The sequence below is a fragment of the Orcinus orca genome, chromosome 11 (genome assembly GCF_937001465.1).
Source record: "Orcinus orca chromosome 11, mOrcOrc1.1, whole genome shotgun sequence".
Taxonomy (NCBI): Eukaryota; Metazoa; Chordata; class Mammalia; order Artiodactyla; family Delphinidae; genus Orcinus; species Orcinus orca.
The window spans coordinates 29,411,794-29,439,198 of NC_064569.1; the positions used below are offsets into that span (position 1 = coordinate 29,411,794).

Below are 27,405 nucleotides of genomic sequence, written 5' to 3' on the forward strand. Positions count from 1 at the left end.
AGTTGACCCTGGAACAATGTAGGGGTTAGAGACGCTGACTCCCTGTGCAGTCAAAAATCCCCATATAACTTTATGGTCGGCCCTTCTTATCTGTGGTTCTGAATCTGAGGATTCAACCAACCACAGATCGTGTAGTACTGTATTACTTATTGAAAAAAAATCCATGCATAAGTGGACCTGTGCAGTTCAAACCCAGGTTGTTCAAAGGACAACTGTAATGTCATTCAGATTCTCTACAACTTGTCATATCCCAAGTCTGGTATTCACTGAAGAACCACCAAGACTACCAAGAAAAGGAGAATTAGAATAAAAAACAAAAAAGAATCAGAATCATAGATGACCTAAACGTTCAAGTTCATACATGTTTTGGTAAATATTATCAAGTTCAAGAAAATAGATGACAAGGTGAAGAATTTAACTTGACAACTAGAAACTATAAACTGATTGAAGTTGAACTGATAGAATTAAAAATTATACGAAATTTAAAACTCGGTAGTGGATTGGACACAGGTAAACAGAGGTAAGTGAACTGGAAGATAGAGTAGTAACAATATTAAGACTAAAGCATGGGAAACGAAAAGAATAAAAAGTACACAAAAGCGCATTTGAGACATATGGGCCACAATAAACATTTTTATCATATGTGTAAACTGGAGTCCAAAGAAAAAAGGAGAGAGAGATTGGGATGAAAACAATATTAACAGCTGAGAGTTCTCTAAAACTAAAAAGAATATATGGAGCCTTAAATTCAATAAGCACTAAAAAAAAAGCAACAAGAACAAATACAAAGAAAACCACACCTAAGATCACCACAGTACAATTCATGAACAGCAAAGAAAAACATGACATCTTAAAAGCAGCCCGAGGAAAAAGAGAGAGATTACTCTCAAAGGAACAATAGGATTGAGATTACAGCTTACTTCTCAGCGAAACTGACTGGATACTAGAAAATAATGGAATGACATTTTTAAGTGCTAAAGAAAAGAACTGCGCATTGGGAATTCTAGAGGCAGAGAAAATGTTGTTTGGAAGGAAAGATGAAATAAGGAAATTTGCAGACAAACAAAATTTAGAAAATATGTTCTCATCAGAACTGACTGAATTAAATTCTAAAGGGAGACCTGCAGGCAGAAGGAAGATTATCACAGATGAAAATAAGGACTTTATAAAGAATTATGTATAACAGAAAGGATAAATAAGTGGATAAACCTAAATAAAATCTAACAGCAAAAAAGAGTAATAATAAAATATATCAAACATTAGAATGCATTACAACAAAAGGAAGAGGAAAAAGTAGTAAAAGAAATTTAAGATCTCAGCATTGCTTGAGAAGAAGTAAAAGAGCTAATAAGTCATGGTACATGTGTAACTGCTACTTATGTAAAAATAACAAGCTAATACAAGGGAAAATGGGATTTGAAGAAATCTCAAAGGAAGAAAGAAGAGCTAAAGGAACATAACAAGGTGGGACAAATAGTAAGCAAGGAGTAAACGGTCTATAAGAAAATACATTAACTGTAAATACTGAAATTAAAGGACAAGGATTATTGAAACAAACCAAAAACCTAATTCTATGCCACCTACAAGAGACAAGAGTCAGATTGAAAATGAAAGGATTCAAAAATTATGTCATAACAACAATAAGTAAAATTGCAGAAGATTTTTTAATGTTAACATAGATTTGAAAGCAAAAAGTATCACTGGCGATAAGGCAGGATAATAAAACCCACTGTTACTTTACAAGGAATATATTATAAGTCTAAACTTCAATGCAATATATGAAGGGAAATTCCAAAAATCTAAGTAGAAATAGAAAAATCTAAATTACCTAGATCAGTAACATAGAACCACAACAACAAATCAGCAGATTATAGAAGATCTGAATACCATCATTAAAAACTTTGGCCTAAATTTACATAAAACACTGCACCGACAATGATGGAATATATATATTATGCAGAAATTTTTAGGTGCACATGGCACATTTATAAAATTGACTATATTCTGGTTATAAAACAAGGCTCTGAATAAGCAAGAAATTTAAACCTGTATAACCAATATTTTACCAAATAGTTGGATATTAAAAACATACTTCTGATCATTATGTAGGTCAAAGATAAAGTCGCAATGGGAATTAGAATTTTATTAATTGAATGATAATGAAAATATGCCATAACAAAACCTGTGGGTTGCAAATAAAGCTGTGGTCACAGAGAAGTTTATGTATTCCAATTATACTCTCTAAATGTAAAACGGAAAGGAATAAAGCAACTAGAAGATAACCTATCACCCTGAGGTAGGCAGCTCCTGAACTGTACCTGGTGGGGAAGGCAGGGCAGAACTTCAGGAGGCCAGCTGAGAGCACGGTGAACACCATGTCAGGAGCAGTCTCCAAGAAAGAGAATTTAATGTACAAAGGGATGACTAAAATATATTTAAGAGCTAGCACCCTGACCCCTCTTAAGGATGACTTATGTTGCTGGGGAAAAAATAAGAAGTGCTCGATGTAGAAGGTGAATAGCTTTATAATTCCCAGGAGAATCTTGGTACCAGGACCACACAATGAAGAACTTGGAGTCCCCGTGGCTAGTCCAGCAGAGAGAAAAGGAGAAACAGAGATGCGAGAGAAAATAAAGGGAACTCTTGGTGCAATTTGGTGCTGCTGCAGGCCCAAGTCCAGGTATGTGCTCTCTATCTCCACATCTTAAATAAAAGCCACCATGTTCCTCAGTCTTTCAGGTACTTAGAATTTCTCTTTAGAACCTGAAAATGGGGTCAGGTCTCCTGTCTGCATTGCTACAGTACAAAATAGAGGCAGGATGTTTGAAATAGTTCTCCATCTGGCAGAGGAGGCCTTGAAGCTGTGAGCCACTCGCTGCAAACCAGCAGGACATGAAGGATTCTTGAGCAGATCTGAAGCTACTGGGAGGCCTTTGAGGAGTTAAATCCCATAGTAAATAGTGTACCTTCAATGGCCCCTTCTCCCTCTCTGTCCAGTCTTCCTCCACTCCCGTGGGGGCCCAAAGGGGTTAAATGAGCACTCTGATGTAATCAATATAGCAAATTACTGGTATCTTCTATGGATTATTGAGATCATAAATGCCCTATATACAGTATTATGTAGAAAGCAAGAGAGTTGATATAATACTTATATAAAACCGTGAAGGTGGAACTATCGTCCTTGGTCCTTACCATATAAACACACACACATAGACACACACACACTTAATGGAGATTGAAAATTTACTTATTTATTATTTTCCAAACCAATAGATGCACACCTAAATCTCCAATGGTAATGTCTATGATAAGCTTTTTTAGTCAGGGTATCATATGTAGACATAGCAGTTTCAATTCAAAATCAGGCTACCACCTGTTAAATATACAGGAGTCCATGTTTATGTGCCATGATCCATCACTGTTGTGCTAAAGCCATGTAAGCAAATTAAATGGGGATATCTAGGAATCACAACTACTACATTTTCCATATCTTTGACAGTAATACACATCTCTTCAATAATTCCAGAAATGCAGTATTGCTGTTGATTTCAAGCTTGTTGGAATGGGAGACAAGTTCAGTTCAGTTTCATTTGACTTTCCTACACAAATTTGAAAAGCAAGACAAGGGGTGTTCTATCACTAACTGTGTTTTTTCCACTTATATATCAGGAACGGGATAAATATCCACAAATTTCATTATGAACCAGTGAGCACACTGTGAGTTGGGCTTGGGTCAGAACTCAGCTTATCACCTGGCCTCCATATCTCTCATGCTAACAACTTGAGAGGGTATCATTTCTGTTTAATAGATGGTATTGATACCTCAGACCACTTATCTAGATGTTTTTGAAGTGTCTGAATGTTACCCCAGGTCAGTGTCAGATTCAATAATTCAGTTGCTGATTCAAGACTCTTATAAGATACACATATGCATGTGCATGTGCACACACACACACATCCATTCATTCATCTATCTGTCATCTACCTATCTATATCTATAAATATTTTTTGACATAGCATTAAGTGAAAGAAGTGTGAGAACATTTCCCAGTTTGTGGATTTTCAATTTTCCCTTGTGAAGACTGAGTTGCTATATTTATAGAAGCTTGAGAAGCTGGAGTTACTAGGTCTTAATGATTCATACATTTTATCATAGTAAATATCTTTTAATCCCTGAAAGTATTTTTGACTTCTTTTTCTGATATTATTATAACTAAATCCATTTCTTTTTGATCAGTATTCTCCCCTTAGATTCTTTGTCACTCATACTTCAGACTTTCTATGTCCTGTTAAATTGGGTATGTCATAAATAAATAATAATTGTCTATTTAGCTAAATTAAATCTTACGTTTAATGTATTTATTGTTGTTTTAATAGCCCTTCAAATTCTTGGGTTTCGCGTCTGTGGATTCAATCAACTTGGATTGAAATTTCCATTCATTTTACTACTACATTTTATATGAGGGACTTGAGCATCAGCAGATTTTGGTATATGCAGGGGCTCCTGGGACCAATCCCCCTCAGGTACCAAGGGATGACTGTAATCTTCTGCTGTTGGATAAGTACTTTATAAATGTCAATGAGATACAGTTGATAATGATGGTGGTTCAGTTCAACTGTATGCTCACTGATTTTCTGTAAGCAGAATCTGTCAATTACTGATAGAGGTCTGTTGAGGTCTCCAACTATAATAATAGAGCTGTTTATTTCATCTTGCCATTCTATCTGTTTTTGCCTCACTTATTTTGGTACTTTGCTGTTATGCACATACACATTAAGGATTAAGTCTTCTTAGAAAATTGACCCCCTTTTCGTTATGTAATGCTCTCTCTATCCCTGATAATTTTCCTTGTTTGAAGTCTGCTTTGCCTGACATTAATATAGCTACTCCAGCTTTCCCTTCATTAGTGTTAGTGTGGTATAGTTTTCTTCATCACTTTACTTATAATCTATGTCTTTCTTTTTAAAGTGGGTTTCTTGCAGACAACATATAGTCAGTTGTTTTTTTTATCCCCTCTGTCATTTTCTGTTTTTAATTTTTATAGCTGCATTTAATCCATTCACATTTAAAGTGATTATGAGTATAGTTGGATTAATCTCTCCCCTTTCTGTACTGTTCTCTATTCATTGCACTTCTTATTTTTTAATATTCTACCCTTTTCTGCCTTATCTGGTTTAATTAGGCATTTTATATGATTCTGTTTTCTCTCATTTCTTAACAAATCAGTTATACTTCTTTTTAAAAAATGATTTTAGTGGTTGCCCTAAGGATGGCAACATGTATTTACAACATGTATTTACAAGTCCACTTCTAAATAGGTCTATATTATTTTATGAGTGTGTAGGTACCTTAAAATATTTCGTATTCATCCCTTCTAACATTGATGTCACTCATTTCACTTATCAATAAGCTATACTCATCCAATATATTGTTGCTGTTGTTAGTTTGAACACTTATATTAAATCAAGTAAGAAAAAGAAAAGTAAAAGGGTTTATTTTACCTTTATGTGTTCCCTCTCTAATGCCCTTCATTTCTTTACATAGATCTCAGTTTCTAACCTGCATCATTTTCTTTCTCTAAACTTTAAAAAAATTAAACTTCTTTAAACATTTTTTGAAAGGCAGATCTACTGGTGAAAAATTCCTCATTTTTGTTCATTTGAGAAAGTCTTTATTTCTCCTTCATTTTTGAGGAACAATTTTCCTTAATACAGAATTCTAGCTTGGTGATTCCTTTATTTCAACATTTTAAATATTTCTCTCCACTCTCTTTTTGCTTGCATTGTTGATGACAAGAAGTCTGCTATAAATCTTATACTTCTTTCTTCATAGGTAAGGTGTTGTTTTTCTGTGTGTGTGTTTCAAGATTTTTTCTTTGATTTTCTGTAGTTTGAACACAACATGCCAGGTGAAAGTTTTTTTATTATTTATCCCACTTGGACTCCTCTGAGTCCTTGATCTATGGTTTGGTGTCTGTCATTATTTTTGAAAAATTCTTAGCTATTTTCACCTCACAAATTATATCAGTATTGTGAACTGAAATCCCATGTTTTTTATTACCAATTCATACTCTCCTCTAATAAGCCATTCATCATAGAAGACCTGCCACCTTACACTTCCTCTAGATCCACCTCTGCTGAGACCATTGCATCAAAATGAGAACTAATCTCGAACTGATATTTCCAATTTTCTCTTTGCACAGTGCTGAGTAGTGGGAACTTTAATTGTAACTGATCGATTTTTGTATTTTAGGTAGTGTGCAGAAAGTTTATTTGCACAAAACATAAATAACGTGTGTATATATATGTGCATGTATATGTTATATGTGTGTGTGTGTGTGTGTGTGTGTGTATGTGTGTGTATATATATATATATATATATATATATATATAAATGTTATGATTCCTTGCTTGGAAGGATGGAATCTAGGGCAACAAGAAAGGGGGGAGTGATACATGGTCTTCCTCTTAACTTTACCTTTTTTTCTCTCCTTTTCTTTTTTTACCTAAGTTATTTATTTAATTCATCTCCTGCTACAAGAAAAGTGATGCAAAATCAGTCTACTGGTCATCATTTGATACAAATAACAAACATGGGCTTAAGGTCCTATACATTTTACTGGTCCATGTGCAAGAATAGTCCAAATCTGAGCTGTGGTCCATGATGTAGAACAATGGTCCAGGTTTTCTTTATTCATCTTCATTGCAGGTCAGAAGTGGCTTCAAATGAGGGTTATAGAATAAAGAATGGTTACCATATCTCTAGGAAAAGGGCTTGGACCTGACGCAGAGATGGGGATAGACAAAAACTTGGGTTCTTATGTTTTCTCTGGTGCAAACAGGAAGGCGTTCAGCAAGCTGACTCCCACCCTGGGGAACATGACAAAGTAAATAGGGGCCTTCCAAGTGTGAGCTAAGCCCTCCTTGCTTGAGGCACCTCTAGACATGGGAAGCCCCAGATGTGGTTGGGACATACCTAGAACCCCAGAAACCCAGAGTCTAACCACCACTCCATTTTCGACCTGATTCAAAGCTATCATTGCCTCTTTATTATTCTAGAGATTTATAAAGAAATTATTATTCCTGATTAAAAACAGAATTATCAAATTTAAAATCATTGTGATAGCAGTAAGCAGCAAGTTATATTCCTTAGAAAATCAATGCAATGAAATACATACTCGGCATACATACATACTCAATTTTTCTCAGAATTCAGAAGAAAATAATAGAAACTAGGTGTGATGAGAAAAGAGTTAAGTGAAAGAAGGTGGAAAATAAAATCCAATCTACAGAAAATTGTAACTTCATGAAACAGTCACTTTTACAAATTACAAGATTTTTTTTAATCCAGAAAGTGACATAGTTATTTATCAGTTACTAGTTTCAGATTCCTTTCAACATTTCTGAAGACACAAGTCAAGATGAAGCTGATAATTGCCCAATATTTGATCTGATAAAAACATAATGCTGCAAACGAACGAGAACTTTCCTCTGGTGAATGGTGGACTGAGGGGGGGGAAAATGAAGCACGTTTTCACCTCGTGGAACTGAGAATGCATGAAGAAACGTTGATAAAATATTTGATTAACTTAACCACAGATGTTCACAAACTGAGTTTTAAATAGATATTTATGGTTTTCCAAAGCAACCGAAGCAGCAGCCCATCTTCATGGGATCAGCTAGTGAGTATCAAAATTATTTAATACACTCTATCCCCTACTGTCAAAAGTGAATACACTCAAGTGCTTGGCCTTCTGTAGAATAGTGGTTAAGGAGAAACTTGAAATGTGTTTTCTCTTGTCCAGCAAGTTAACATTTTCTGTTAGGTTTCTGTTTTCTCTCAAAGGACCTACTCTTCTCTTGATGGTAAGTTATTCTCTTTAAGGACACGCTGTCCCCCTGCCCGTCCCCTCAACTACAGTAGTATGCTTTATCCAGAGATTTCTGTAGGGCACAAATATCATGATATGATAATGCAAAATACATATGTACATTTTAGTTAGCAGATGGTTGGTCTCCTTATATAGATTTTAAAATACAAATCAAAATAAAATTCAGATGGAATAAGGACTTAAATATATAGAGCATAAAATTACTGAAATAATACAGGAGATAATAAACTCTGAGCTGTAAAAGCAGACATAATGATTTGGTTAAACACCAAAAGCTTCAAAAAGTTTAAACAAATCTCAAAATAGAGAAATAACTTCTGCAATGCAAAATAATCAATATAGGGGCAAGAGATTTCATTAAAAAATAAAGGTAAATATTATATTGAATAAATGCCAGGAAGAAGAAATTCAGGAAAGCAAATGTAAAAAATGTGATAAATACAATGAAATGCTCAAACTAACCAGTGTTCAACAAAACAAAATTTAAAATAAAAATAATATGAATGTTTTGTCTATATGTTTAATTCATGAAATTTGTTAAATGTAAACTATTCAAATTGATGGAAATATAAACATTGGACTAATCTGTATTGTTTTGGATTTTGCTTTCTATTTGATGGTAAGATTTAGAGACTTTTTCATGTCTGTTTATAGATTTATAACTTTTTCAAAATACCTTCATAGCACATATTCTGGATTCTTCATAATTTATTTGTCATTCTTATGGGGATTTCAAGTTGTCCTCACTTGGTTGCTATGCCAGCAATTCTATACGAGAAAACCTTATCCATACAATTTGGTTTCGATGTGTTTTCTTAGCACTCATTAATTCTCCTGAAGAAACCTGCTCCTTTTCCCAGACTTTAATTCAGGAAACACAAGGATGGTCACCTAATTTTAGAACTTTGTTTTGTGTTATTGAGATCTGTATTGTTAATCGTACGATCTCACGGTTCTTCCTCAGTTTGGTCATATTTCCTTATGCTAACAAAATCTTCTTTTGAGAGGTAAAAAAAATATTTTTTATTCTTACTGAAGATGCACTTAAAATATTTTTCATTAATTTTTACTTTTGTTGTTGGCACCAAATTACTGAGTAAAGGGCAAAAGAAACAACTTTATTCAGCCATGTATAATTACAAATCAGTTTGTTGATATTTAGTAATATTGGTTCTTATTATCCATTATCCTAAATTAAAATTTAGTATATTTACAGACGCTCAGAAACACTAGGAAGTTAAAATTACATATTATTTCTTTGCTCTTGAAATTACATTTGATAAGCTTTTGTATTTTCTTAAGGAACAATCTGTGTCTTCAGCACTTTTTGATGTAGCGTTACATGAAGAACATTTTCCATGTTATTAAATATTTTTTGAAAGCATGTTAATACCTACAAAACATTCCATCTTATGCAAGTACCACATAATTTATCTGTGCCTTTATTACTTGATATTAAATGTGTTTCTATCCCCAAACATTCTATAAAAGCATTCTTGCACATTAATCCTTGTTAATTGCTTTTTTTCTTTAAAATAATTCTTATAATACTATAAAGTATGCTGTGGGCATTCAAAACCATAGAGAAAACAGTACATCTAAATGTATTAGTGTTTAAGAATCATAACACATCGAGGGGGATTTTAAGTGAATGAACCTAGTGATTAATTTTAAGAACATAAAACTTGAGACAACCAGATATTATGTGCTCCCTAATGTGAAGAAATAAGAAGTGTAGCACATCAACTATGAAGAACTCTTACCAATCAAATCTGAATCAAAACTGTAGTTCCCAATCACTAATTTGTTAAAAAAGAAAAACATGAAAATCGGAGAAATATGTTAAAAATAAAACAGGAATACACACAGAAAAATGCAAAATTTTGTTAACTCTACAAGGCAAATGACCACCCACAAGGAAGAATAAACGTCATGGAAAAAAGAGAGAGGGACAACCTATAGATTTAAAGACAAGAGAATAATCAACCAAGCTGTCAATATTCTGAGCCCTGTTGGGATTCTGATTTCAATAAAACAACTTTGGAAATAAATTATGATACATCATGCCGATATATACACTGACTAGATTTTTTAATATTAAGGGTTTATTGTTAAATTTGTGGGTGGATAGCTGGAAAAGCTTTTGTCTTATTTTGTATTTTTTTAGTCCTTATGCTATTTTTTCCCCGATGAAATGTTATGCTTAGGATTTTCATCTATACTATTCAGGGGTTAAAGTAACTCTGAAGTAATCCTAAAGTAACCTTAAAGTAATCGTGTTTTGGGCAGAGCCAAAACACGATTGGACATATGTTGATAATTATTGATCTTCTCTATATTTACATATTTTTTGAGAATTTAAAATGCCACAAAAGGGAGCAACAGGAAATGAGTTTACTATTTTGGTGGGGAATAGATAATACAGTCTTGTTATATATATATATATGGTTTATCCTGAAGAGATTTGGGAAAGGAAGTGATATGATGGGATTCACAAGTGAGAGTGCACTCTTATGAACATGGACATGAATTCATCCAGGAGCAAGGAGACCATTAGACCATTAATACCTTCCTCAATTTCTGTAATTCCAGTCCCCTCTCTGTCACACTCTTATGGGCTATAATTTCTCTACAGAATGATAATAGAATGATAAAGAAAATAAGAATGAATTAAAAATGAGATGTGAAAGCCAAAGGGACTCCTTGGTAGAGGCAAAGAAGCCCTCGTTTTGCAGCAGGAGTGCAGAGAAAGCCAAACGTGAGGCCTGAGATTTATTAGTCTGTGCGACTAACTTCAAAGGAGGTTAAACTTGGCAGATTTGTTATACCAAGGGCATTGCCCCCATTGGGAAAATCTGAAGCTTTAACACACAGAATCTAGACATGCGGATGATTGCTTCTGAAGATTTTGATTCTTTTGATTCCTCTGACTCTTCTAAGCCTGCAGAAGTGTTCCATTCCTTTTTGCTAAGAGCAGTCATCTCAATAATCCTGCAAGGCAGCAGATATACCACTCAAGATCTGCCCTCACTTTCCCTCCTGGCCACTTGGCTTATACCTAGGTTTTAAGTCAGAATATCAAGCAACTGAGGATGCACTTGGCTTCATAAACAAAGTACTGTAATTTAAAGATGCTGCAAATCTATCTGACATGTATCAGTAGCCATCTGGGATGTATGAGTGGCACTGTGTTAGAAGATTCTTTATCAAAGGGACTGGAACATAGAATTGGAAAGGGAAGAATTTATTTACCTGAGAATATTCTTTGGAGATAAAGGATTTAGTGTCCTGGAAAGAACCTCAGGACATTGTACAAACTAATAAGGTGGCTCCCAGTACATGGCATGGTACACACAGTGGCCAAGCTGAGCAAAACTGAAATGCATGAACTGCAATGTCAGATGATGGATAAAGAAATTAAAAAGTTCAGAGAAGTAGACGTGCTAGAATGGATGTAATATGTACAGTCAGAAGATAAGCATGATGGTTATGTTCCTTGGGAAGGCCCAAGGACACAAAATTTATCAAGGCCATATGAATGGCCTGGTGAGACAGGAAGCAGCATCATTAAAAAGTTCAGGGGCTTCCCTGGTGGCACAGTGGTTGAGAGTCCGCCTGCCGATGCAGGGGACGCGGGTTCGTGCCCCGGTCCGGGAGGATCCCACATGCCGCGGAGCAGCTGGGCCCGTGAGCCATGGCCGCTGGGCCTGTGCGTCCAGAGCCTGTGCTCCGCAACGGGAGAGGCCACAACAGTGAGAGGCCCGTTTACAGGAAAAAAAATAAATAAATTCAGTAGTGTCTCTACTTTTCATTTTAGGGCTGGAGATAGAAAATACTGTTACAGAATTTATCTAGCTGAAAACAATGTCCATGAATGGACTTTAAAATAGTAGAGTCTAGGTGGCAGCAGTTAACTGTCAGTAACCAGGTGGTACTTAACCACATATGTTGTGATCACTAGCAAAGTTGGAGTAATAGCCCTGGGAACCAGATACACAGGGACTTACAAGGATGGTTAATAGAATATGACCTCCCTAGGGGCAAAATAGATTGGTGTCTGACAAAGTCACTACTCAGCTTGAACCAGCAGAAGAAATCAAGGTTTGGTGATTGGGCGTCTGAGGATAGCCACCCTAATAAATATGTCATGATTCCTTGCATAGGTTTCAGACTGGGGACCATTGTTCAGAATCAGAGCCCACTAAACAGTGGTTCCAAGTGGAACAATTGCAGTACCATAGCATGTATACAAAGCAATGATTTGCTGCATTTTTCCTCAAGAAAATTATGGCCATTTACTCACTTGACTATAAATTGCGAGATGGGGATTACTCATATTTTTAGCACTGTTGGTATAGGTTATAGGGTTTCTGTGATATTGAACTACGAATACTTTGAAACATTATTGTGGCCTTCCTATATGTATGGGGGCATATGGGAGACAGGTAATAAATCACTTACATAGACCACCTGATGGTCATTTCCCTGGACCCTGAATGTTTAATTGGTATTAACATACTTGGAAGTTAGTACAACTTCCAGATCGGGTCCTTGGTTGTAGATAACTACCAAAATAGGGAAAGCCACATGGAAGCCTCTGAAACTGTTCCTGTCATGAGAAAGTAAGTGAAAATATATAAATAAAAAATTGTATCATATATGTATTATATAGAGTTTAGGAGATTTATATCAGCTATGAGTTTCTAACAGAAGCAAGGATGGTGGTCCTTATCACATCCCCAGTTAAGTTACCTAGCAATGATCTTGCAAAAACCAGATGGATCCTGGAAGGTGACCGTAGACCGCTGCAAGCTCAACCCAGTAGTTGCCCTGATTGAAGTTGCCATGATGGATGTGGTAACTTTGTTAGAACAGATAGAGCCTCAGGTTCTGGTATATGGACATTGTTTTGGCATATGCATTCTTTTCTATTTCAGTAAGAAAAGAGGATCAGGGAGAGTTTTTGCTCACTTCAAATGTGTAATAAACACTTGCAAATTTTGCTGTTGAGCTGTAATTCCTTTTCCTCTGCTATAATGTAGTCCAAAGGGATCTCGGACTATCTAAACATTGCAGAGCGCAGCACATGAATCCATTGTTTTCAGGATAGCATGTTAATCTCTTCAAATAGTACTATGAAGGCCTTCATGAGACACTGTTTAGAGGATGGAGTGGTCATGATGGCAGAGAGAGAGACCAACAGCATGGATTCCCACTAACTAAGGCTAATCTAGCTACTGCTACTGCCAAATGTCCAACCTGTAAGAAAAAGAGACCAAAACCAAGCTCCAAAATTACATAATTTCTTGAGATTTACTATCTACCTGGTAACAAGTTAACTATTTTGAATAGCTTCCATCCTGAGAATATCACTGGTCTTGTCACTAGAATAAATTATTATTATATATTTCTGCCAGTGTATATGGGTTTCAAAAACATTCCTGTTCTGCTAATTGTTTTTCAAAGAGATGAGTTTTATGGAAGGTGTGATGGTTTATTTTATGCCTCAACTTGACTGGGCCACAGGGTGGCCAGATATTTGGTCAAACATTACTCTGGGTGTATCTGTGAGGATGTTTCTTTTGTTTGTTTGTTTTTTTCTTTTTAACATCTTTATTGGAGTATAATTGCTTACAAAGGTGTGTTAGTTTCTCCTTTATAACAAAGTGAATCAGCTATACATATACATTTATCCCCATATCTCCTCCTCCTTGAGTCTCCTTCGCACCCTCCCTATCCCAGCCCTCTAGGTGGACACAAAGCACCGAGCTGATGTCCCTGTGCTATGCAGCTGCTTTCCCCACTAGCTATCTATTTTATATTTGGTGGTGTATATATGTCCATGCCACTCTCACTTCGTCCCAACTTACCCTTTCCCCCTCCCCATGTCCTCAAGTCCATTATCTACGTTTGCGTCTTTATTCCTGTCCTGCCCCTAAGTTCTTCAGAACCATATTTTTTTTTAGATTCCATATAAATGTGTTAGCATATGGTATTTGTTTTTCTCTTTCTGACTTACTTCACTCTGTATGACAGTCTCTAGGTCCATCCACCTCACTACAAATAACTCAATTTTGTTTCTTTTTATGGCTGAGTAATATTCCATTGTATATATGTGCCACATCTTCTTTATCCATTCATCTGCTGATGGACACTTAGGTTGCTTCCGTGTCCTGGCTATTGTAAATAGAGATGCAGTGAACATTGTGGTACATGACTCTTTCTGAATTATGGTTTTCTCAGGGTATATGCCCAGTAGTGGGATTGCTGGGTCGTATGGTAGTTCCAGTTTTACTTTTTTAAGGAAGCTACATATTGTTCCCCATAGTGGCTGTATCAATTTACATTCCCACCAACAGTGCAAGAGGGTTCCCTTTTCTCCACACCCTTTCCAGCATTTGTTGTTTGTAGATTTTTTGATGATGGCCATTCTGACCAGTGTGAAGTGATACCTCATTGTAGTTTTGATTTGCATTTCTCTAATGATTAGTGATGTTGAGCATCCTTTCATATGTTTATTGGAAATCTGTATATTTTCTTTGGAGAAATGTCTCTTTAGGTCTTCTGCCCATTTTGGGGTTGGGTTGTTTGTTTAATTGGTATTGAGCTGCATGAGCTGCTTGTAAATTTTGGAGATTACTCCTTTGTCAGTTGCTTCAATTGCACATATTTTCTCCCATTCTCAGGGTTGTCTTTTCATCTTCTTTATGGTTTCTTTTGCTGTGCAAAATATTTTAAGTTTCATTAGATCCCATTTGTTTATTTTTCTTTTTATTTCCATTACTCTAGGAGGTGGGTCTGAAAGGATCTTGCTGTGATTTATGTCATAGACTGTTCTCCCTATGTTTACCTCTAAGGGTTTTATAGTGTCTGGCCTTACATTTAGGTCTTTAATCCATTTTGAGTTTATTTTTGTGTATGGTTTAAGGTAGTTTTCTAATTTCATTCTTTTACATGTAGCTGTCCAGTTTTCCCAGCACTACTTATTGAAGAGGCTGTCTTTTCTCCATTGTGTATCCTTGCCTCCTTTATCAGAAATAAGGTGACCATATGTGCGTGGGTCACCTCTGGGCTTTCTATCCTGTTCCATTGATCTTGATTTCTGTTTTTGTGCCAGTACCATACTGTCTTGACTACTGTAACTTTGAGTGTAGTCTGAAGAAGGGAGCCTGATTCCTCCAGCTCCATTTTTCTTTCTCAAGGTTGCTTTGGCTATTTGGGGTCTTTTGTGTTTCCATATAAATTGTGAAATTTTTTGTTCTAGTTCTGTGAAAAATACCATTGGTAGTTTGATAGGGATTGCATTGAATCTGTAGATTGCTTTGGGTAGTAGAGTCATTTTTGCAATGTTGATTCTTCCAATCTAAGAACATGGTTTATCTCTCCAACAGTTTGTATCATCTTTAATTTCTTTCATCAGTGTCTTATAGTTTTCTGCATACAACTCTTTTGTTTCCTTAGGTTTTTTCCTAGGTATTTTATTCTTTTTGTTGCAATGGTAAATGGGAGTGTTTCCTTCATTTCACTTTCAGATTTTATATCATTAGTGTATAGGAATGCAAGAGATTTCTGAGCATTAATTTTGTATCCTGCTACTTTACCAAATTCATTGATTAGCTCTAGTAGTTTTCTGGTAGCATCTTTAGGATTCTCTGTGTATAGTGTAATGTCATCTGCAAACAGTGACAGTTTTACTGCCTCTTTTCCAATTTGGATTCCTTTTAGTTCTTTTTCTTCTTAGATTGCTCTGGTTAAAACTTCCAAAACTATGTTGAATAATAGTGGTGAGAGTGGGCAACCTTGTCTTTTTCCTGATCTTAGTGGAAATGATTTCAGTTTTTCACCATTGAGAACGATGTTGGCTGTGGGTTTTTCATATATGGCCTTTATTATGTTGAGGTAAGTTCCCTCTATGCCTACTTTCTGCCGGGTTTTTTTCATAAATGGGTGTTGAATTTTGCCAAAGCCTTTTCTGCATCTATTGAGATGATCCTACGGTTTTTCTCCTTCATTTTGTTAATATGATTTATCACATTGATTGATTTGCGTATATTGAAGAATCCTTGCACCCCACTCGATCATGCTTTATGATCCTTTTAGTATGCTGTTGGATTCTGATTGCTAGTATTTTGTTGAGGATTTTTGCATCTAAATTTCTTAGTGGTATTGGCCTGTAGTTTTCTTTTTTTGTGAAATCTTTGTCTGGTTTTGGTATCAGGGTGATGGTGGCCTCATAGAATGAGTTTAGGAGTGTTCCTCCTTCTGCTATATTTTGGAAGAGTTTGAGAAAGACAGGTGTTAATTCTTCTCTAAATGTTTGATAGAATTCGCCTCTGAAGCCATCTGGTCTTGGGCTTTTGTTTGTTGGAAGATTTTTAATCACAGTTTCAATTTCAGTATTTGTGATTGGTCTGTTTATATTTTCTATTTCTTCCTGGTTCAGTCTCGGAAGGTTGTGCTTTTCTAAGAATTTGTCCATTTCTTCCAGGTTGTCCATTTTATTGGCATAGAGTAGCTTCTAGTAATCTCTCATGATCCTTTATATTTCTGCAGTGTCAGTTGTTACTTCTCCTTTTTCATTTCTAATTCTATATTTTGAATCTTTTCCCTTTTTTTCTTCATGAGTCTGGCTATTGTTTATCAATTTTATCTTCACAAAGAACAAGGTTTTCGTTTTATTGATCTTTGCTATTGTTTCCTTCATTTTTTTTTCATTTATTTCTGATTTGATCTTTATGATTTCTTTCCTTCTGCTAACTTTGGGGTTTTTTTGGTTCTTTGTCTAATTTCTTTAGGTGTAAGGTTAGGTTTCTTATTTGAGATGTTTCTTCTTTCTTGTGGTAGGATTGTATCGCTATATACTTCCCTCTTAGAGCTGCTTTTGCTACATCCCATAGGTTTTGGGTCATCGTGTTTTCATTGTCATTTGTTTCTAGGTATTTTTTGATTTCCTCTTTGATTTCTTCAGTGATCTATTGGTTATTTAGTAGTGTATTGTTTAGCCTCCATGTGTTTGTATTTTTTATAGATTTTTTTCCTGTAATTGATATCTAGTCTCATAGCATTGTGGTTAGAAAAGATACTTGATATGATTTCAATTTTCTTAAATTTACAAATGCTTGATTTGTGACCCAAGATATAATCTATCCTGGAGAATGTTCCATGAGCATTTGAGAAGAAAGTGTATTCTGTGGTTTCTGGATGGAATGTCCTATAAATATCAATTAAGTCCATCTTGTTTAATGTATCATTTAAGGCTTGTGTTTCCTTCATTATTTATTTTCATTTTGGATCATCTGTCCATTTGTAAAAGTGGGGTGTTAAAGTGCTACTATTATTGTGTTACTGTCGATTTTCCCTTTTATGGCTGTTTGCATTTGCCTTATGTATTGAGGTGTTCCTATGTTGGGTGCATAAATATTTACAATTTTTATATCTTCCTGTTAGATTCATCCCTTGCTCATTTGTAGTGTCCTTCTTTCTCTCTTGTAATAGTCTTTATTTTAAAGTCTATTTTGTCTGATACGAGAATTGCTACTCCAGCTTTCTTTTGATTTCCATTTGCATGGAATATCTTTTTCCATCCCCTCACTTTCAGTCTGTATGTGTCCCTCAGTCTGAAGTGGGTCTCTTGTAGACAGCATATATGGGTCCTGTTTTTGTATACATTCAGCCAGTCTAAGTCTTTTGGTTGGAGCATCTAAACCATTTACATTTAAGGTAGTTATCGATATGTATGTTCCTATTACCAGTTTCTTAATTGTTTGGGGTTTGTTATTGTAGGTATTTTCCTTCTCTTGTGTTTCTTGCCTAGAGAAGTTCCTTTCGCATTTTTTGTAAAGCTGGTTTGTTGTTGCTGAATTCTCTTAGCTTTTGGTTGTCTGTAAAGGTTTTAATTTCTCTATCAAATCTGAATGAGATCCTTGCTGGGTAGAGTAATCTTCGTTGTATGTTTTTCCCTTTCATCACTTTAAATGTCATACCATTCCCATCTGGCCTGCAGAGTTTCTGCTGAAAGATCAGCTGTTAACCTTTTGGGGATTCCCTTGTATTTATTTGTTGCTTTTCCCTTCCTGCTTTTAATATATTTTCTTTGTATTTAATTTTTGATAGTTTGATTAATATGTGTCTTGGTGTGTTTCTCTGATAGTATCCTATTGGACTCTCTGTGCTTCCTGGACTTGATTGACTCTCTGTGGAATCAGGAGGTGTTGCTTTCCTGGTATCCTTGTGCGACAGTACCCTAAGGTTTCAGCACTATGAACCAGGGAAGCTCACCCCAGTATTCAGCTTCAGTATTCAGTCGCTACTGGGGTTCCACTTGCCCCCTGGTTGATCTCAGTCTCCATTTCAAGTGATATTGTATGACCCAAAGCCCTACTCTGTATCACATTGTTGGTCTTTCTATCCTGGTCAACCCCTACCTTAATCTGGTGTGGTCAGACCCCTATACAAAGATGCTCCTGTCAGGCATGACCTTCCAAAGGATATATCTCCCTGAGAGCAAAGGCAAAGGCCAGACCTCTTTAGGGTAAAGTTAAATTCCCTACAAGTACATTTATCAAAGTCACATTTATGCTATCATTTTAAGGATTTGCAATAGTGATTCCAAAGTTCAGACAACATTGTAAAGTTTCTTGTCCTTTTATTCTGTTGAAATAATGACACCTGCTTACTAGGAATATGAAAAAGCTCCAACCAAGGTGACACTTGGACACAATTTCACTTATATGCCAGCTCTAAGATGTCACTTGCCTGTTCACTATCCTTAATTTATCACAGAGTTAATTAAATTTTATGCTCTTCTTGTATAATCATTTGTACACCTTCTATGATTAACCTTACACAGTCATTTTTCCACAATAATTTAAACAAAATTTTAGTGTATTTAGCTCATTTTTATTGTATGTGTTCTGTGATATTAGGAAAATGTCACTTAATTTACGAAATTAAATCTAAATATTTTTATTATCCATAAATCTTATATTTATTTAGTATAGGTCTTGCCATCATGGAATGTTTTTCTATTAGAAACTTTGATAAATGTGTTGTAACCATAGGAATGATTTGCAAGACAGCAGGAGTAGTCAAAATAGACTAAATTAATGTGTTAGGTTTAGTGTTCACACAGCATGCTTTACTTTAATTGATTACTCTATAGCCAAACTTAAATTACTAGTATCAGTGCTGATAGAAGAAAATGAATATTTAATAAAACACCCTTTGTATCATAGTAGCAGATTAATCTAAGTAAAAAAGCTATCATTTGTAATAAGTTTTTAAGGCTACTTTGATATCTTGAGTACATGCAATATTAAAGAGCTTATAAATACAAAGAGCAAGATAAGTTGGGATAATTTAACAAAAAGTCTCTGCAATTAACTTTGAATTATGATGCATTTGGATTTAAAAATTAAGTAATACACTTACATTGAGAAGAAGTGGCAATACATTTTTTCTAGCTTTGAAATTGCAACAGATTCATTTATCAATAGAATTATATCAACAAAAATAACATAATGAGTAAACGGTAAATGATTAATTTATGAACTTCATAACTAACTCTTAGAGTCATTGATGTTTACATATAGATAATCTTAAGACAAATAATTCATGGATAAAGTACATTTTATTCCCCCATCATCAATCACCATCATTGTCATCAATACAACAGAGTTTTTGGAATAAAACTCAAATGAATAACAATAAGGAATATCACATTACTAAAATGTAAAAAATTATATAACTAAGAAAAAACCTTGTAAGTTAATATTGAGAGTAAAAATAGAATAAAATTACAGATAAGGATAAAAGGCAAATTTTATGCATTCTTAAATATATTCTTTAAATCCCAAACATAATTTTGACTTAAATTATTTAAATTCCTTAATCTGGAGATGCGTTACAAAAAATAATCCTGTATACACTATAAAATCAGAAGTATATAATACCTTAGTGGTTTATTATGACTGCTGAACTTCAACTGTGTCTTTAGCTCCATGGATTTTATTCCATTCTATGTTAAAATTGAAAATCAGTGATTGCAAGAAAAAAATTAATTCCTGTTTTTTCCCCCATGTTTCTCCCAAAGTGGCTGAAGTAGGAGATGGAAACATTACCATTGAAAAAGAAGGTACAAGAAGAGCCAGATTTATGGGCATGCACCTAGTGCATCCACTCAGACCCAGACAGAAGGACTACACACTTGGTTTAATGCTCTATTGTTGCCATCTTGAAATTCTGAAGAATTTTTGAATAAGCAGCACTGCATTTTCATTTTTCACTGAGTATGCATAGCCATAAATAAAGTCAAACCTGTTGGTGATGTCAATCTGGAAAACTCCTATCTGGGTCAAGGAGAGACTGACTGGGCATGGCTGCCAGGCATGTGCTTAAATGAATACTTGGAGAGACCATATATAAAATAGATAAACAACAAAGATTTACTGTCTAGCATAGGGAAATATATTCAGTATCACATAATAACCTATAATGGAAAAGAACTGAGAAAAAAATATATATTAATTTATTCATACAAATGTATAACGGAATCACTTTGCTGTACACCTGAAACTAACACAATATTGTAAATCAAATATACTTCAATTAAAGAAAAGAATACTTGGAGAGAACATGACTATTCTCTGATACTTGGAATAAGCCTATGACCCTGGGTTTTATTCCTTTCCAGTACAGCTTGTCTGTTCTGAAGAGATTTTGACTGGCAAATAGTGAAGAGACCCTTCTTTACTTGATAAAAGCAAACAAATAAATACCAACAATAACCAGAAAAAAGGAGGATGGGCAATATCAATATTAAAATGGACAAATTCATGATCCACAAAGAATATATAATAATATGAATAGCAAACACTTTTAGAATAATGAGAAGATGATTAATATTGGTCTTATAATGTAAGTGGAAATCTTTAACTCATCTCTCAAAATGATTTTAAGCAAGTCCATAGAAAACTTTAAAAATGATATCGATTTTGAAGAGTATAAGTACAAGTCTGAATTAATAGGTTTATACTGAAATTTAAAATTAGACTAAATAGACATGCAAAGAGCTCCCAAATATCTGAAAAACGTTCAAAATTTATGTTCTCAAAGCAATAAACTTTAATCAGTTATTAAAAATAGAAAAAAACCAGTTTCTGGCCTCAGTGCAATAACTTGAGAAATTAATAAGTTTAATAACACAATAACAAGTAGGAAATTATAATATAGAACTCATTTAAATAGCTCTAATTACTCTGAAAGAAAGCAAAATTACAATGCCTATTTAGAAATTAAGTACTTACAGAACCAAACATAACAAAGTATATAAAATATACTAAACCTTTACTCAAAGAGAACATGAAAAGCTATAAATCCTTTCATTATTAAGAAGAGAGTGTATATATATATATATATATATATATATATAACATAATTATTAAATTTCAGTGGATTTATTGTGAAAATGGACATGAAATTAGATGAAGCTAGAAACAGATAACACTCCATGAGAGCTTAATATATGACAAGACTTTTCTATAAATATTGCTGGGATTATCAATCTCAGTCTTGAATGATACTATTATGAGCCTTATTTCACCTATGAAGAAACTCAGGCACAGAGATGTTAAGTAACCTTTCCAAGTAACTTGCCCAAGGTCACACAGATGTGTAAATGGAAGAGCTAGTTTATGAATAAAGTCAGTGTAGAACCATAACCTGGGCTCTTAACCTCTATGCTCCACCCCTTTGTATAATAAAATAGCTCATACTGACATATGATTACTACTCACCAAGCCCTACTCTGAGTGTTTTACATGTTTTAATGAAAGATAAAATAGGTCAAAAAAATATGAAATCAAAGTGCATTTGACTGTTATGCTGTACCCACATGGACAGAAATTCTGTTCTTTTTATCTTAATTTCACTCTTTGGGGACATAAACTATTGTTCAATAAGTTTTATTTTAAGCTGTGAAGGACATTTGAGCTGTTCTTTCTGACCCTAGCTGTGTGTGTTTGTTTGTTTGTGTTTTGGCAGGTGGGAGAGGGAGATACATTAGGAGTAGATATAAATTAAAGCCTCATAGAATCAATGAGAGACAGCAATACTGAAATTATAACAAGGCACATGTCCATGGATGCTGGAAAGCAGAAATTAAGGGTAAGGACATGCAACAGCTTTATACTATTCAAGATGTCACCAGCAGTCCCTCTGCCAAGATCACAGGTGCCATGCTAGAGCTACCAGGGCAATTACTGCTGTCATGATAGTAATGACACAACAAAACAAAACTCTCCCAATTCTTGAGCCAAATGTCCCACTTTGAAAAGCCACATAGAAAGGGTGAATGTGCATTTGGTTAAGCTTGAGTCACATGTCTGACCATAGCCCGCAAAGAAGGATCTGCCCTCTCTACTTCATATGAGGCACTAAGGTGAGAAATATATAATGGGCATGGGAATCCTCCTCTGTCAGCACCACAAACAGGGTAATAGAGGACTGTCTGGCAAGCAGGCCATCCTGACAGCACACATACAAAAAAAACTCACATTCACATGATTGCTTGTTTGCTTCTCTTGCTTTTCCATGAGTTTCACAAAAGTAGAAACTATTCCACAGTTTTCATCATCTGTTACCTAAATCATTTCTTTCTTGAATTTATTAGGCATTTAATATAAGCACTTTGACAGAATTGATGAGTATTTAAAAGAATGAATGAATGAATGAATAATCAAAAGTATGTTTCTTTCTAGAAGTTTAGAGTCTACCTCTACCAAACAAACAAGGCACAGCAATTAGAGATACCAAAGCATAACAACATATACAATTTAATACATATCTTCTTCTTTACAACCCATAGTTGACCAGAACAATGTATAGTTTGCCTTGACTGTCATCAAAATTAAGAGAAAAATCTATTCACGCCGAAAGACAGCAAAACATGTTAATATATTGCTCATGTGTTGTTTACATCATGAACCATGTCCTGCAAAATGAAGAATGACAAATTACAAATTACATGACCTTTGAAATACACTATCATTTATGGCAAGCCTTCCTTCAAGGATTTTAAATAGTAGGATAAATAGGTTGTCAAAAAAAGAAAGAAGCGACTTACAAAACTGTCATCTAGTTGAGTGGCAGGTTTTTGTATGAACACTTTTTTGAATAAGAATGCTGAGTTTCATATATATATATATATACAACATACAAATATATATATTTTTTGTATATATATACAAAATTTGTATATATATATACACACACATATATATATATATATTTTTTAATGATCATGGGTGCTAACTCTAAATCCTTACAGAGAAAAAAACCATGCAGAAAAGATTATCTGTTTTGAAAATGTGAAGTTAGTTCATATCTTGCTTCATGTTGTAAATATATTGAGCTTGAATTTGCACAAGGACTGGATTTGAAAGGAAAAGTTTAAGATTATCATGCCATTTCTTAGAATCAAATCAAGAGAAAGAAATTTTTTCTTTGTACAGTTGGGAGTGGGAGGTGCATGAATGAATTCTTTCTAAATTCCTTTTAAAATAATTTTTCAATAAAATTTATGTAAAATTCACACTCAGGGAAAAAACAAACAGTGAAACTGTGTGGAAAAATTAAATAAAATGGGAAATATGGAAACCACGATTTCAAAGTTCTTTAGTGACACTGTATAGAAAGTGTATATAAACAAATAATGTGTAATGCTTTGTACTAGTATATAGCTCTAGGAGTATTTTGATCCAAAAAAAGTCCTTGTTTTATAGAAATCCATGAAATTTGAGTTCTGCTTTAAGGAATTTACAGTGAAAACCTTGAAATTGCCTTGAGGATGAATTAAATTAATTCATTATGTCAAAATTTGAGGAAGAGATTTCATAAATGGAACAGGAGAATTCATTTTACTTATTTTACTGGCTCAGAAGAACACACACATGAATTTTGAAAATTTGAATGACAAGAAAAATTGTTTCTTTGAGAACTCACTTGACATCCTCTTTCTTTTTGATTACTTTGGAGACCTAATATAAATTCACAGACATATTTTCAACCATAAAATCTATCTTTTGATAGATTTCTTAAAGTGGCTTCCAGTTTATAATGAATAATTTGTGCCTTAAAATGTAATGTGTGGGCTTCCCTGGTGGCGCAGTGGTTGAGAGTCCGCCTGTCGGTGCAGGAGACATGGGTTCGTGCCCCGGTCTGGGAGGATACCACATGCCGCGGAGTGGCTGGGCCCGTGAGCCATGGCCGCTGAGCCTGCACGTCCAGAGCCTGTGCTCCACAACGGGAGAGGCCGCAACGGTGAGAGGCCCGCGTACCGCAAAAAAAAAAAAAAAAAAAAAATGTAATATGTTAAGAGACAGTTTTTGCCCCACGAAGGGCAGTGGAATTGGTTGGTAGACTTAGGGATGAACGGTGCGGAAAGATCTTGAAAGCTGTTGGTTGTCAAGTAAATGCACACGTGGCCTCAACACCAGAGCATCACGTGCCTTGGTGATCCCTGACCCCTGGAACTGGAGCTGGTGTTTCAACCATTTTACTCTAATTCAATATTAATAAATTTCTTCTTCTGTTAGTTTGATTTTTATGGAGTTGTGATTTTTTTTCATGCAGGACAGATTGATCAAGTAGCTATGAGAGAAGGGTGGAGTCAAGATGGTGTACTAGGAGGACACAAAATTTGCATCTCCTCACAACTAGGGTACCTACCAGGCAATGGTGGGGGCCACGGACACCTAAGGGGATGGGAGGAACCCCCAGTGACTGGGTAGGATGTGGGGCATGGGGGGAGCGAGGGAGGAGGAGAAGTGGAGGCGAGTCAGGACTGGCCCCCCTGAGGGGTGGCTGGGGGAGGGGAAGGGATCCCATGCCAGAAGGGGGAAATTGGAGGACCACTGGGAGGGAAGAAGATCAAAAGGGAGCATGGCCAGGTTTCCCCTGCCCACCACCTGGGCCCCTCCAGCCACGCATGTCCTGAGGGAGTGGGAGGGAGGGAAGGGTGATCAAAAGTAAAGGCCAGACCTCTGGGACTGGCACCCCTGAGGGGCGGCTGGTGGAGGGGAGGAGTTCCTACACCCAGCGAGACCCACTCACAGATAGGGGTCCAGCAGCGATGGGGGGAGACCATGGGGGAGGGTCACGAAGGAAGGGAAGGGAACACGGCTGGTGCTTTCCCTGTACACTTAAGCACCAGGAAGCCTGTTGGGCTCCCAGGCCTAATGCTCTGCATTCGGAGCCTCCCTCCTGCAGCACAGAGCCCAAGCCCCGCCCCTACACCCCCACCCAGGGCCATACCTCTACACTCAGAGACCCCCTCCAATGAGCTTGGCCTAAACCCCACCCACACACCCTCACGCAGGGTCCTACCTCCAAACTCCGGAAGCCCACAGTCCAGAGGCCCTCCTTTCCACGTGCTGCCTCTCCCCTTCTGCTCAGGTCCTAAGCAGAGGCCCCACCCCGCACTTGAAAGTCACCCCCCACCCACGCACCTAGGCCCCGTCCCACACTTGGAGATCGCCCCATGTAGGTCCCGCCCCACACTCAAAAGTCACCCACCCACCCTAAACACCGCCCCAGCCTAAGTTCCCCCCCCAAACTCCACCCACATAGCCAAGGCTGTTTTTCTTTTATTTTCTTCTATTTCTTTTTGCTCTGTCAGATTGGGGTTATGTTTTACCTTGTTGATTCATTATTGTTGATTCTTTTATATTTTTATTTTTCATAATAAATCTTTTATTTTTCTAATTTTATTTTATTCTTTATATTTTGTTAGTGATTTTTCCTTTTGGCTTGTTCCCCCCCCCCAATTTTTTTTTCTTTTTTCTGTTGTGTATTTATTTTACCTTGTTGCAGTTGTTTCAATTATAGTTTTATTTATCCTAATAGATTTTTTATCTTTCTAATTTTATTTTGTTTTTTATTCTTTGATATTGTACTGCTCCTTATTTTCTTTCTTCCTTTTTTTTTTTTTTTTTTTTTTACTGTTCCATGAAGCTTCCAGAGAACCCCAGAGCCCAGGGAATATCAATCGGAGTGAGGCCTCCCGGAAGTCCTCATCTCAGCACCAAGACCCAGCTCTATCCAAGTGCCTACAAACTCCAGTGTTGGATGACTCATGACAAACAACCTGTAAGACAGGAATACAAAAGCACCCCCCCAAAAAAAGGAAACAAAAAAATATGTTGTTGAAGGAGCAAGGTAAAAACCTACAAGACCAAATAAATGAAGATGAAATAGGCAACCTACCTGAAAAGAATTCAGAGTAATGATAGTAAAGGTGATCCAAAATCCAGGAAACAGAAGGGAGAAAATACAAGAAACATATAATGAGGACCTAGAAGAACTAAAGAGCAAACAAACACTGATGATCAACACAGTTACTGAAATTACAAATACTCTAGAAGGAATCAATAACAGAATAACCGAGGCAGAAGATGGAAAAGTGAGCTGGAAGATAAAATGGTGGAAATAACTGCCACAGAGCAGGATAAAGAAAAAAGAATGAAAAGAATTGAGGACAGTCTCAGAGACCTCTGGGACAACATTAAACAGACCGAATTATATGGGTCCCAGAAGAAGAAGAGAGAAAAGGAAAGGGTCTGAGAAACACTTTGAAGAAATTATAGTCGAAACTTCCCTAACATGGGAAAGGAAATAGTCAATTAAATCGAGGAAGCAGAGAGTACCATACAGGATAAACCCAAAGAGAAACACAGCAAGACATATATTAATCAAACTATCAAAACTTAAATACAAAGAAAAAATATTAAAAGCAAGGGAAAAGCAACAAATTTTCAGCAGAAACAAAGAAATTTTTCAACAGAAACAACAAATTTTTCAGCAGAAACTCTGCAAACCAGGAGGAAGTGGCAGGACATATTTAAAGTGATGAAAGGGGAAAACCTACAACCAAGATTACTCTATGCAGCAAGGATCTCATTCAGATTCTATGGAGAAATAAAAATCTTTACAGATAAGCAAAAGTTAATAGAATTCAGCAACACCAAACCAGCTTTACAACAAATGTTAAAGGAACTTCTCTAGGCAGGAAACACTAGAAAAAGTAAAGACCCACAAAAACAAAAACAAAACAATTAAGAAAAGGGTAATAGGAACATACATATTGACAATAACAAATAAATGGATTACATGCTCCAACCTAAAGACCTATACTGGCTGAAGGGTTACAAAAACAAGGCCTGTACATATGCTATCTACAAGAGACCCACCTCAGACCTAGGGAAACATACAGACTGAAAGTGAGGGGATGGAAAAAGATATTCCATGCAAATGGAATTCAAAAGAAAGCTGGAGTAGCAATTCTCATATCACACAAAATAGACTTTAAAATAAAGACTATTACAAGAGACAAAGAAGGACACTACATAATGATCAAGGGATCAATCCAATACATAAGGCACATGCTAACAGCCATAAAACAGGAAATTGACAGTAACACAAAAATAGTTGGGGACTTTAACACCCCACTTTCACCAAT

The 27,405-nt window shown here is 35.7% G+C and overlaps 1 protein-coding gene across 1 annotated transcript in view; it reads left to right on the forward strand.

Moving 5' to 3' along the window:
• LOC125960448 (uncharacterized) overlaps positions 1–24,489 on the forward strand; it is a 130,178-nt gene extending 105,689 nt beyond the window's left edge. The window contains exon 8 of the mRNA XM_049694429.1: positions 19,984–24,489. Within this exon, the coding sequence (XP_049550386.1) occupies positions 19,984–20,147 (164 nt within the window). The 3' untranslated portion in view covers positions 20,148–24,489. The remainder of the gene's footprint in view (positions 1–19,983) is intronic.
• Positions 24,490–27,405: the final 2,916 nt, after the last annotated feature.